At 37.9% G+C, this 14,003-nt stretch overlaps 2 protein-coding genes across 2 annotated transcripts in view; one reads left to right on the top strand and one right to left on the bottom strand.

Moving 5' to 3' along the window:
• The window catches only part of cep89 (centrosomal protein 89), a 64,379-nt gene that overhangs the window by 9,746 nt on the left and 40,630 nt on the right, over positions 1-14,003 (bottom strand). Inside the window, 1 exon segment of the mRNA XM_052562153.1 lies at positions 1,062-1,231. Coding sequence (XP_052418113.1) covers positions 1,062-1,231 — 170 coding nt within the window.
• Positions 1,220-13,369, top strand: zgc:165481 (uncharacterized protein LOC100073327 homolog). Its single transcript, XM_052562154.1, has 2 exons — positions 1,220-1,385; positions 12,023-13,369. The coding sequence occupies exon 2, from the start codon at positions 12,037-12,039 to the stop codon at positions 12,808-12,810; it is 774 nt and encodes a 257-aa protein (XP_052418114.1). The 5' UTR covers positions 1,220-1,385; positions 12,023-12,036; the 3' UTR covers positions 12,811-13,369.

Below are 14,003 nucleotides of genomic sequence, written 5' to 3'. Positions count from 1 at the left end.
ACATCAATGGTTCAACTAACTTTTGCAAAAAACTAAATAATGACTTTATTAAACAGTTCTTCTCCTCCGTGCCAGCCCTAGTGCCATTTTGACATCACGTCACATACGCGTGGCTTTCCTCTAAACTTACACAAGGAGCAGCACGGGTGCATTGTACATCAGCAGTATTATGTGCACGTATTGTTTTCGTGCAGATCAAAGCAAGCGTACGCATCGTAACATTCTCCAAAATGCTGCTAGGGTGCTGCAGAGGAGAAGAATGGTTCAATATTGTTATTTTAGTATTTACTATTCTTATAAAATTATGTTTGAACCACTGATGAAACTTGGACTATTTTAAAGATGTCCTTACTACCTTTCTGGGCCTTGAACATGATAATTGTGCTTCTGTCAGGGTCAGAAAGCTCTCAGATTTCATCAGAAATAACTTTTGTACCGAAGATGATGGAAGGTCTTATGAGTTTGGAAAGAGATGAGGGTGCTTAAATTGATAACAGACTTTTCATTTTTGGGTGAACTATACCTTAAACTATATTAAATTAAAAACTTCAAATCTTAAAAATGTACTCATGTTTTAAAAAAATATATATAAATATATAATGTAAAATTATAGTTCAAGCAGTACATTTAACCTTACTGTAAAATGTTACCAAAAATATTGTTAAAAATATCAAACATTTTTTGCATGAGGGAGTCCAGCAAAGATTTCAAGTTTCTGAATTTGTAATTTTTTTTTAGGATTGCTGCCAGAATGAACAGGTACACAGGGCCATAAGACAGAGAAAGTAGCAAATGAAAGAAAAGTGAATGTAATTATGAGAGTACATGAAACATTTAGACAGATGATTCTGCAGCTGTGCCAGCTTGTCTAGAGCCCCTCCCCTCTCTCTCTCTCTCTCTCTCTCTCTCTCTCTCTCCCTCTCTCTCTCTCGACTGTCTTTTATTGGTCTGTGCCTCTGTGACAGCTGCTCCACTACTGCTCTCACCTCTTCTGCTGCATCCCTTTATTCACACAAAGCAAGAGGGGGAGAGAGAGTGCTTGGTGTGTGTGCTTGGTTCACCTCTTCTGCTGCAGAGCTCCGTGCAGTTGTTCCTGTCTGTCTCTGAGTTGGCTCTGCAGGTGCCGGATCTCTCGTTGATAATTCGTCGCTTTCCCCGCAAAGTCCTCCTCCTGCTCGTGCAGACGCCGACCCAGAGCGCATACACTTGCTGACGCCTGCTGCTTGTACACCTAGAGCAGCCAGGAGATAGATATGAAAACAGTTGCGCTGGAGAGCACTGAAGAACAGTGGGAGTATCACTTAAACTAAAAAAAACAGAATCAAAGGAAAGCAAAATAACTCAAACAACCCTGGAGGAGCCAGAGAAAGACACTACACAGCACGGTAAGACTAAAAAAAGAAAAAATAGAGCCATTATGTGTGGAGACCTGTTCATCTGTCTGTCTGGATTAGATCAAGTCTAACCCATGCAGGAAAAGTGACTGAAACTATTATAACCTAGACAGAGAAGAGCGCAGAGGAAAGGGAAGGATACTGAAGCAATGAAGAAGGTGTGAATTTACAGTTTAATACTTATGATCGTAAAACCTTTAGGAGGAAATATTTTACCCAAGCTTTTCCAACCTTGTGGATGAAAAATGTACCTGTGTGTACCCACACACACACACAATAAAGAAAAAAACAGGAGAAAGGAAACAGTTAATGTAGGTGAATGAAGCAGAGATCTGCAGTGATCTGCTGTACCGCAGACTCAGGGCAGATGCGTTATGGAGAGGAACAGATGTTGGCTTGTCTGCTGCTAAAACAGATGTGAGCCATTTAGATAAACAAACATACACATTTGCGCAGCTCCTCTGGTTTCCAGGGAGAGGCAGCCTGTTGATGCAACTCATCTTCATATAGCAGAGGGCATTAAGACAATTACAGCCGCATGAGTAAACCTGGGTAGTCAGATCTGCTCAGTACATAAATGCCTCATCATAAATATATGACACAGGATATGAGACGGACCTCTGAGAAGAAATTAAGCGCAAAGAAAAACAAGGAGAGGAAAAAAATGGATAGAAAGGGTAATAAATGGGAAATAGAGCGACAGATAAGTGGATGCTGAGAATTGTGCTCCTTGGTAACTGATGTTAGGCACAAATGTGATTTCCTTCAGAGATCAAAACCCAGAGGGAGGAATCCACAAATGATCATCTAATAATAACCAGGAAGAACATTTCCACATGTGCGTCAATGTAAAAACATTTCGAAACGTTTAGAGCACTGATTAGCAATGATAATGTCTTCAACGGACCCCCCTGTGTTTTCATATCTGCTTCAAGCTGAGAATTAGCATGTGTGGAGAGAGAGATTATGTGTGTGTGTGTGTGTGTGTGTTTGGAAGAGAAAGAGGTTTGACTGTCTTCTGTGGGGTTTAAGAACACATAGGTCCAAGCTTTCCCTCACACATCGATCAATAACACTCCACACAAACATGCCGCAGTCAACAGCTCTTTCAGTGCATGTGTGTGAGAGCATTCAATTACAGCAATTCGGACTCTCTCTGGATCTCTGGTCAATTTCTCTTCTTCCAAAACCTCAGTGAGAAATTAGAGTTGTCTTGATCATTTCAAAGAATATCTGAACAGCCATAAGACAAACCACAAACCCATTAAGGAGAACTGTAAACAATAATCGCAAATAAATGTGGCAACACAGAGTGATTTTAGTGACGTGGTGGACTGCATTGGGGGATCTGCTAATGTGATTTCAGTTTGTGATATCATTTTTTATTTATATCATTGTGATCTATTAAATTGAGCTTGTGATAACAGGTGTTGCTATACTGATTTAGCCATGAAATTCTTACCATCCGGGTAAATCTGTCAATTGGAGCTGTTAGCAGCATCATCCATTTGCAGTTTGGATATTTCAATTCTGTTTTTAAGATTTTCTGGCTTTAGAGAGTTTTGTATTCTCTTTTGCACTCTGCTGTCTGTAATGAAGCTTTTCCATACAAAACTTTTTCTTATTAGCTCATATGGCATTTTATGCCAAGACTAATGTTGGCAAAATGAAAAGGCCCTACTCAAGACCAGATTATTTTAGGCAGTGGTCAGAATGAGGCTAAACAATGTAGGGAATCCTTTGGGAAGTTTTCCCAGTCAACTGTAATTGAACCAGGGGCCAGATTTAAGAGGATCTTTTTTTATTCTTAAGGAGAAAATGACCTCAAAGGCCATATTTTTGTGCCCCCTGCAGATTACTGTAATTATCATAATTAGCAGGTGCACTAGTTTCATCATGACTGGCTTGAAGGGAGTTCTCTTGGAGTCACATTTTCCAATGTGTTGTGTATTTTAAATAGTTATTTTTAAAGAGCATGTCAGTGTCCTGTTGCAATCATTTGCTCTCTGTCTCCTTAACTCTCTCTAGAATGAATGTCTCCTTTATCTGTGTAGTTCTGAAAATGATGTAATGATAAAATTAAGACTTTGGTTTGTAGTTTCTTTTCAGATGACTAAGCTTCTGGGCTGCTTTTACAGCTTACTTAAGTTTCACAACTGATATTTCAGATCTTTTAAGTAAAGGCAGTAATCATTTCTAATTGACAAAACTGTTTAGACTTCTAAACTAGTGGTTTTAATGAAGAAGACAAGTGTTGAAGTTGTGAGTTAAACCTCTTTACTAAGGCTTGTTCATGTTAGTATGGACAAAAAAGCTAGAGATGTCGGTGTAGTATGACTCAATGAACTACTCCATCGTAACCATGGTGGTTGCCTGGAGACTCCTGATGTTGGAAAAGTTTTCATTAAGGCTCATGTTCACTGCAGTCTCACTGCTGCTTTCCACCTGAATGCCACCCGTCAGTCCAAAACTGAAACATGACATTCAGCACATCTACTAATTTTGATAGAATTTCCTTGCACTCTTCCATTCACAGCCAGACAACATGATATTTAATGGACTTTTATACACAACAAACAGAAAGTGTTTTACCATTGTGTTGTTATTAAAAATAAAATACCCAATATATATTTTAGAAAATAAAAAAACAGTAAACAATGTTGTGAAATATTATCATTTAAAATACTGTTTTCTATTTTAATATATTTTTAAATGTAATTCATTTCTTAAAAGGCAAAGAAGCTGAATTACTCCAATCCTTAGTGTCACATGATGCTTCAGAAATCATTCTAATATGCTAATGTGGTGCACAAAAAAACATTTCTTATTAAGGGTTATCAAGCATGTAAATGTTCATATACAGTACAGACCAAAAGTTTGGACACACCTTCTCATTCAAAGAGTTTTCATTATTTTAATGACTATGAAAATTGTAGAGTCACACTGAAGGCATCGAGGGCTATTTGACCAAGAAGGAGAGTGATGGGGTGCTGCGCCAGATGACCTGGCCTCCACAGTCACTGGACCTGAACCCAATTGAGATGGTTTAGAGGTGAGCTGGACCGCAGACAGAAGGCAAAAGGGCCAACAAGTGCTAAGCATCTCTCGGGGAACTCCTTCAAGACTGTTGGAAGACCATTTCAGGTGACTACCTCTTGAAGCTCATCAAGAGAATGCCAAGAGTGTGCAAAGCAGTAATCAAAGCAAAAGGTGGCTACTTTGAAGAACCTAGAATAAGACATATTTTCAGTTGTTTCACACTTTTTTTGTTATGTATATAATTCCATATATAATTCCACATGTGTTCATTCATAGTTTTGATGCCTTCAGTGAAAATCTAAAATTTTCATAGTCATGAAAATAAAGAAAACTCTTTGAATGAGAAGGTGTGTCCAAACTTTTGGTCTGTACTGTATTTACACAAACCCTAGATCTTCATATCATATGATAGATCTCCTCATTCTATAACAACTTCTGGAACTAATGCTGTCAATCAATAAATATTCACAAATACTGTATGTAAAAAAACCTACTTTTGCAAACTAGTCCTAGGTTTTTCTCTCGATCAAGCCACCGCAGTAATATTCTCTGGACTCTCTAGATCAATAATTATCACAAAAAAATAAATAAATAAATAAATACCCAAACCCTATAAAACCTAAACAAAAACTCAAAAATTTACGAAACTTGGTGAAAACGTTTCAGAGGACTCATAATAAGCATGAAAAAAGTTGAATGGAGATCAGACCATAGGTCGCACTATAACAGTTAAAAAGGCCTCAAAAACACAATATTTCTATAGAAAATTAACTTGAATTGTAAAATAAAAGTCATACATTCACACATGAACAAGATCTTCATATCATATGATAGATCCTCTCAATCTGAACAACTTTGTATCTAGGACCACTGCTGTCAATAACATTGCTGATGAAATATTAAAGATAATTTAAAAAGGTTACTTCCTAAATGAAACCTCAAAACTTCATGAAACCAAAGGTGGCACTATAACTTTCATAAATCTTAAAAATCATCATATTTCTGTGGTAAATTATCTGGATTTGCCAAAAAATGCCTTTTTTAAATCATTGATTTAGGTAGTTACATCTACGTTAACTCAATTTCTTTTGTTAACTCAATTTGTGCTTAAATGCCTGCTTGAACTCCAGTAATCGTTGCTTGTAGCTATATTTTCTTATTATTATTTGCATAAAGCAATTGTGCTGCTTAATATTTTTGTGATACAATTTTCTAGCTACACTCTTTGAGGAATAGAAAGTCCAAAAGAACAGCATTTATTTGAAATAGTGTATAGTGTACATTTAGAATCTTATAAAATATTTCTATCACTTAAAAAAAAGAAAGAAAAAACACTAACCCCAAACTCTAAATGGATGCAAACACCGTTCAGTACTTGACATGTGGCGATTAATCATAATGAGCATGAAAGCCAATGCAGTAAATTAAAATGTGTTGTAAGTAGTGTAGATCAGCATCAGATGTGTGAGATGACATCCCTAATGTGAAGGCTGCTGCGACTGAGGTCCCTGACATGTGGTAGGAGGTCAAGACAGTCTGAGATGATGTTTTTTTCTAAATGAAAGTTGAAAAGATAATAGCAAAAGAGTGATGAACATGGTAGAAGCATTTATAATATGTCCTATGGTCTGGGAATCAAAAATGTGGATTTGGTTCTACGCAGCTCTTATTAGCTTCTTTCTGGTGTGCTACTCTTCAGCTCAGCTGTGAACTGCAAATGACCCTAATTTCAGTGGAAAATCTAAATAAATAAATTTCACTCGTTCTCTCGATCTATTCCCCTTCCGCACCAAACCTACAGAACTTCTTTCCTCAAATGCTGGTTACAAAGCATCTTTGAAGCTAAGGGCCCTGCTTAGGGACTTTTGAGTTAGGGCTGCTACAAACAACACACACACACACATTACACAGCAGCTACTTCCCTTAGGGACTTGTTACGTACAAACAAAGTGGATACATGATCTATGGCATCTTCACTCTGCCTGCCCTATTTGAGTCAGGAGGATGAAGACTTCTACACCTACACCTGTCACTAAAGTTGTCTATTAGATCATGGAGACCTGGTATGTTTTAGGTACCGTTGGAAGATTACAGAAATATAGACCTGAATGAATAATCTCAGACAGATTGAGTTTCAATCTTCTAGATAATACCAATCCTAAAGGTGTTAGTGAGTAATCTTTAATATACTAAAACCCTTGATAGATTCAAAATGTCTTTAATACATACCTTAACAAAAGCACCAAACCCCAGGTGCATCTGCTCTCTGAAAGGCTGATATAACACATGTATAACTGACAGACAGAAATATAGCTTAACGGGCTGATAAGATGCTAAAAACACACACACAGTAAGAGAACACACGGTTAATGCAACTGAAATCTGCAGGGATCACACATTATTTAGGAAGCAAAGGATAGCTTTAAACCTTCAGGAAATACATTCTACCTACTTTTTATGTTTCTTGAGTAGTGATGGGAATTGTAAAGTATTTCATGATTCTGATTAATTGTAATTTTTCAGTTAGTTAACAGTTCTACCTATGATTTATTTTGCACTTTTACATAAACATTTGGACAGGAAAAAAAAAGGAATTCCACTGCCAAATGATGAAATCTTCCACCTCTTTTCAGAGGTGGCACAAATACAATCTAATTATTGTCCTTAACTATGTATTAAACAACAATAAAACATATATACATAAAAATACACATACGCATACACATACACTTGCATATATGTAATCCACATAACATGCATTCATCCTAAGGCACAAAAAAACCTTTAACCTCTTGACAGAAGCTAAACAAATGCAGGAACAAATGTTTACCTGTGTGCATATGAAGATTGTGTCAAATACATTTCATTGTCTCATTCTCAGAGTACAGGAGTAATGGCATGGTCCTAATCAAATTGCCTGACATACTGAGTGGATCCAATTATTTTTAACTGGCAGAATAGATTAGCAGCACAGACCTGCAATCTGCTTTTGAAAAAGGCCCAACAAAATACACTTCCACTGTCTTCTGAAATGCTCGGTTCACTCTATCTTCATCTCCATTCCTTCATTCCCTTGTAATCTTTCCACACAGAAAAACATGTTAATGCCATACAAAGCATTTTAGATTTCCTATAATTGTGCAGAACTTGTTGCAAAATGAATTCAGTCTCATGCTCTTTTAGATGACAGTAAGTAGCAAAAATTGGACCGTGCAAGCGAGAAACAATTTCTCAATGTTGTGTTCAAGCTGAACATATAGCACAAGAGTGTATGTGCAGCCTGAGGCTGATACACAGTTAAAACATCTGTAAAACTGACACATGATTATGAGAAGAGACCATGTAAACTCAGTAATCACTTTCACAGATCAATAAAGAGTTGCATCAATAGCTTGAATGAAAGAGAGCACTGAATGTGTCACTGAGGTATTTCTTAATTTGTCCCACTTTTCTATAAGTGACTGAAAAGAAGCAGACTGTTATTTCCTGTGCTCTGGATCACTACCCTAAAATTATGTTTACATAGACATTACTGTCTCTTTATAAGATTTGCTGTCCAACCTAATGAGGTAAATAATCACATTCAATACATAATAATGCAGCTCAAGATATTCAGAGTCAACTTAGCTTCTAATATAGCCTAATACAAAACTTTAGTTTGAATCATTCTTGCACAGTATGACAATTTTTGTGAGTCTGGCTTCAGAAATAAAGGATTGGTGATGAAGGATTTCAAACCACAGCCCTGAGTAATGAAATATGAACAAATCTGCATGCGCCTTAAAAGCAGATCCCAGCATCCGGTGAGCTTCCCTTTGTAGCTCACTATTCATAAGGTATTCATAATCATCATCTATAAATGATTGAACAGAGCTTTAAATAGCATTGCCTTTATTGTTAAAACAGATAAGCACTCACAGTCTTCTCTCCCTCTCTCTGCACCTTGTATCTTACATATACAAAATGGTCTAAATAACTGAATTGACTTTGGAATCTCAGGTCTCTGGAAAGCAAGATGAATGAGGCGGCTAAATTTAAGAAGTCCTAGTGATTGCACTTGAAAACGACTTAATGAAGTGTGTGTGTTGCTGTATGTGACGTAAATAACTTTTGCCTGACATCTTTCCAATAATGAGCTTTGATTCACACACTGCACATCTCCTGGAGTATGATTACTAGAGATGCCAAGTGTTTAAGCAATTAGAAGTGTGTGAGAGTGACTCTTTTGAGAGTGGCTTTATTTTATCTTAAAGGCATGGTTCACCCAAAAATTGATCGGGATGCGTCACAACAGTATTTGGTAAGAAGGAAGAGTTTTAGTATGTCAAGCAGGTTAAGACGTGACGGTAGGGCTTCCATTTAGCCTGTAGTAGACAACTGGCTTTTCAATAGCCGTAAGCATGATAAATGTTCTTCTTGTTAAAACTGAATTTTACAGTTAGCAGAAATGCTGTCCTTTGAATTTCCTATACATCAAAGAATTGTGAAAAACAATTTTTTATTATTGATAACAATAACTCTACTGGCGTAATGGCTCCTGAAAATTCAGCTTTGCATCATATAAATTACATTTTAAAATACATTTAAATAGAAGAATAATATTATACAGTAAAACTGTTTTTACTCTGTTCCTGGTCAAATTATTGTCTCACGACTCCTCCAACTGCCTGGTCATAGATTGACCCCTAGCGCTTGAATTGTAGAGTAGGTTGGAATTGGCTGATTATTATATGCATATGTGACATCACTCAAGCAGCTCAAGCACACAGCAATAAAATAATTAAACCGTGTTCCCTATGTGTGCTGAAAAAACCGCAGCGCTTGGGTCTGCTTCATTGTGTGAGTACAAGCTTTAATATCCAGTGGGACTTACAAAAGGCCATTTTATTTATTTGTGAACTCTGCAGTCTGGACTGCTGCATGTTCCTGTTTACTAACTAGATTGCACTGTTAGTTTGGAAGAACAGGAAACCTGCAGTCAGGCTCACAGCAGTCTCACATAATTACAAGGGAACATGAAATCATCTCACCTCAAGAGCAGCTCAGAAACGGTCTGTAGGATTAATGTTTCTATGAAGGTGAAAGAACAATGGGCTAAATCATAAACCGAGTCCACTGTTAATGTTAAAACTTCTGTAAAGGTTTAAGGCTTATGTATCCGAGGAAATATTTAAATACATTTCTCAAAACGGTGTCTGTGTTTGCTCACTTTGCATAGTAGTGCAGTATTTATGTGGCACAGAGACCCATTAAATATTAGCTTATGTCTTTTCAGATGTTTGTCACTGCAGAGTCTGTTGAGAGAGTATTCCAACCATAATAGAAAAACACTCGACTGTAGATGAATTATGTGCTAACTCATCCTTCTACTAACAGATTTTTCCAGGAAGATTGCTGTGCCAAGTACACGTCAACATACTCCTCTCCTGAGTGATATAAAATGGCCTATGTAACATTTATAATTTATAATCCATGACATTCATTAGGTCCCCATTTCAAATGCTTTTTGTGAGATACAATTACGACGACAAAATTGGTTTTGTCCATTTAAGCTACAAATGAGCTTCTTTTATTAGATTTGAAATGTAAGATGTAAGAAAACTCTGAGCACATCTGTCCTCTGAAAAGCATGTTAAAATACCATATGCCATTAGTGTCATGAAAAAGGGAAAGAGGGAAAGAAGAACAGAGAGGGAGAGAAAAAGAAAAGCTTTCATGCCCCAATACTCATTGGAGTCACAAGGACTGCCGTACATTACCATTTCTACATCAATCAATGCTTGCCATTCTCATTCACACTCATTTCCAGCAAATGTTGTATTTCTTTTGTTTTTTATTACACTGATATGCATCTGAAAACTGGATGATACTATTTGAACAGGGAATGGAAACAGTGAGTCTGTTAATCTGCGATCTAGGAAAGGCTCTGCAAATACATTCAATACAGGTTTACCCTAAACAGCCTGCAATCATGTTTCTTTATTGGGCTTCTATTGAGACCCTCTCTGCTGGCTTTTTTTTTTCTCTATCCAGCAAAGCAAAACAAATTCCTCTCAGAAATACAATTATGCAAGGGCATTGTATTCATTAATAATAGAGAGAGATTTGTATGCTGGAGAAGCATGCTCTTTGCCCAAAGGGCCACTATTTCATTTCTGCAACAATTGGCGTTTCTTCCTTCTGTATAACAACAGCTGGGTGACATTAAGGAAACAAAAACAGTTGGCTCCCCAAGACAATCCCAAGTCGATCCCACATTTCGTTCCATAATTAATTTCACAAAAAGTGATTAACAAAGCGGCCTAATTAGACCTTTGGAGATTTGCAGACTGAATGAGACATTGAAAACACCCATGTGGCACAGTAGGAAGACTTAATAGCATTGGTGTTAGTATATTACAGTCACGCTAAAAATGCACTAATGCATGATTGCATAGCACACTGTAGGAACCTCTTCCTGTAATCACCTACAGTGACTAAACCCATAGATTTGTTTACTGTTGTCATAAATGTCATTCTTCCTTAACAACAGCATATTTCAGCTTGATATAAATGGTGGATAAAATGTTTTATCCTGACAAAAAATAATCAAGAAATAATGAGAAAATCCAGTAAACTATTATCAAATCTGAGGGATACTTCACAAGCTGAGACTGGGGCAGACTGACATTTACTGCTAAACTGTAACAAATTTAGAGACAAGTTTAGCATCTACAAAATAACGATGCATCATCCAATAAATAAGGTAAATAAATAGACCAATTTGCTTGGTCAATAGTGATAGGCCATTCATGAACGATCCGTTCATTGTGTCTGTCATCTGACAAATGAACAAAAGAATAAAGAAGGTAATGTTCCCTGTAAATTATCTTTGGCGGCCTTATAATGATTTCTTAATTTCGGAATATGATCAAGATTGTGTAGGCATAGGCTGAAATCCTAGGGGGGTTGGGGGGACAGGACCCCCCACATCTGAGGGTTGTCCCCCAAAATATATATTTAGAAACCACGATGTGTATTGTAAATAACCTGTTAGACTTTAAATAACTTTGAACAAAATGAACAAAATGAATTGAATAAAGATTTTTTCATTTTTATGAACAAGATTCAATTAATTACTGTACTTAAAGAAATATATTATGAATTGTGGTATTATTACATTAGATAATTACATAAAAAACACCAGCAACAACATGCCACTAGGAACATTCTGTCCAAATTGTTTATACAGTAACCCCAAAGTTTTATTTTTTCATTTATAAATATTAACAACATTTGTTATAGTACAAATCTAAGCAAATTTATGCATCGAGAATAAACAGATATTAGACTATTTTTCAGGGACAAACAATTACCCTTAAAATTATTCAGATACAATAAATAATAAATCTCACAGAAAGCATAAGCACTCAATAAATAGAATAAATACAGTAGATGAAATTTACTGAAATCTTGTCAAAAGATAAATTAACTTTTACCCCTTACGTCTTGAGAAAAAAAAAATAATCTGTAATATTATCCTGTAATATTAAACTGTAACTGTGCATGATGTCGTATTCTGTGCTAACATCCTTTTCTTGTTTCCCCAGAGCATGAAGCCACGATGAGCTGTGCTCAGGCTGAACCAGAGGAGAGCTCCGCTAATGCCAGCGCCAATACTAACACCAGCCTTAACAGCACCACCAACGATGAGTTGGAGTGCAAAATCTGCTACCAGCGTTACAATGCACACAGCCGCAAGCCCAAGATTCTGGACTGCCTGCATCGCGTGTGTGCCAGATGCCTCAATAAGATCCTGGACATGGGGGACGGCTCCAGCTCCATCGGCTGCCCTTTCTGCCGCCACGAGACACAGGTCAGTGAGTATGAAGTGGCCGGGTTGCCAGACGACTCAAACATAATTTCCCGTCTGGCAGTGCGGGACAAGTCCTGGAGTTCGGACCACAGTAAGGAGGTAGTGCTGACGCCCAAGAGCCTGTCCTCCGATGAGAGTCCATCCCACGACTCCTCCAACTGCCTGGTCATCACCATCATGGAGGTGCAACGGGACCAGCAGCGCTCGCCCAGCCAAAATGCCAGCTCTGACTACTATGGCGACCACAGTCTGGACTCAGTCTCCGTAGCATCTAACAGCGGTGCATTGGACCAAGATGCACTGTCCAAGTTCTGCAATCACGTGCCACGAGTCTTGGTGTGGCTGCTGGGCTTTTTCTATTTCGGTTCACTGCCGCTTGGCATTTACTTGCTGGTGATCCAGAGAGTGACTCTGGGGATTGTGTGCGTGAGTCTAGTGCCGTCCAGTCTCACAGTCTGCCTGGTCTATGGCTTCTGCCAGTGTCTGTGCCAAGGCATGTGCGACTGCTCCAACAGGGGGTGACTGGTACAGAACAGGCCCCAGTGAAAAATCATAGGCTACATCATCGCACAATACAGACAAAAACAGGCTCTAGGCATCTGAATTTCCTCGATGCAATTCAAATGCAGCTTGTACCATCTTGCTATGAAGGGATGTGTACAAGCAGCAGTGATAAGAGGACGGGTCAAGCATTAAAGAGGAAGGTCAGTCTGGAGGAAACACTATTAGCTCAACACAGCTTCTGCACATACCCTTCAAGCTCATTCTGAAGTAAAAAAGCTGACCTTAGAAATGTTCTCCATTCAGAGCAGATGATAATGCAAGAGTGGGAGTTTATCAAAGTGGAGCGGATGGACTTTGTGTGTACAGCCAGGCAGAGTGGATGGGCCATAAAAAATAACGTTTTATTGTGGTTGATTTTCATTCCTGTGAAATAAACTGCGTGCCATGATTTTCTCTGAAAAGGCTCAAGGAACAGCAATTTTACAGGTTAAGACTGGACTAGTCTGACTGGCTAAAGACTTCTACTGTAGGTTTTACAAAGTGAAGAGGTGGGTAACCACTGAGGTAAGAAGGGGCCTTTAAATAAAGAGATTTGACCCATGTTGTTGTTCTGTCCATCTATGGAAATCATACTACACACTACAGTTTTTCATTCTCTCACACTGACATCAGAATGATGTCTCACTGAGATCTGATGTAGTCGAATGAAATGGTCTTCTATACTTCCTGACTGAGCTGACACAATGAAAACGCTCCTGGAATTCAATAACAGAGCACAAACAGTCCATGTAACATTGGATGTGCTAGAGTGCAGGGAAGGAGGGGAGAAAACATGTTTTATTGCACGAGATGAGTGGAAGATGCTATCTAAACTCAGTGTCACTTGGTCTACAGCTAGGCACATTTGACGAGAGTGCCATTTTCTGTATGACTGTGAATCTCACAGCTACAGTTGAGGTGATGTAGTGAGAGAAAAATCTCATCAAAATCCATGCTCTTTTTGCTTTCCATAGGTGTTTCGATATAACCTTTGCTCTGAGTCTTCACCTTAACCTTAAACTTTTATCTAAAATCCATATATTTAAAGTTAACATTTGACTCCAACAAGCACAGTGGCTCTGCAATCCTTGTGTTTCTTCTCCCTGCAGGTTCTTTAAGGGGCCTTCACCTTGAGATCCAATGAGAGCCATTCATCATTCTGAACTTGAGCC

Source organism: Carassius gibelio, chromosome B7, assembly GCF_023724105.1.
Source record: "Carassius gibelio isolate Cgi1373 ecotype wild population from Czech Republic chromosome B7, carGib1.2-hapl.c, whole genome shotgun sequence".
NCBI classification, from domain to species: Eukaryota; Metazoa; Chordata; class Actinopteri; order Cypriniformes; family Cyprinidae; genus Carassius; species Carassius gibelio.
Note: the sequence above shows the minus strand (reverse complement) of the source record. Positions and strands in the feature narration are given on the sequence as shown.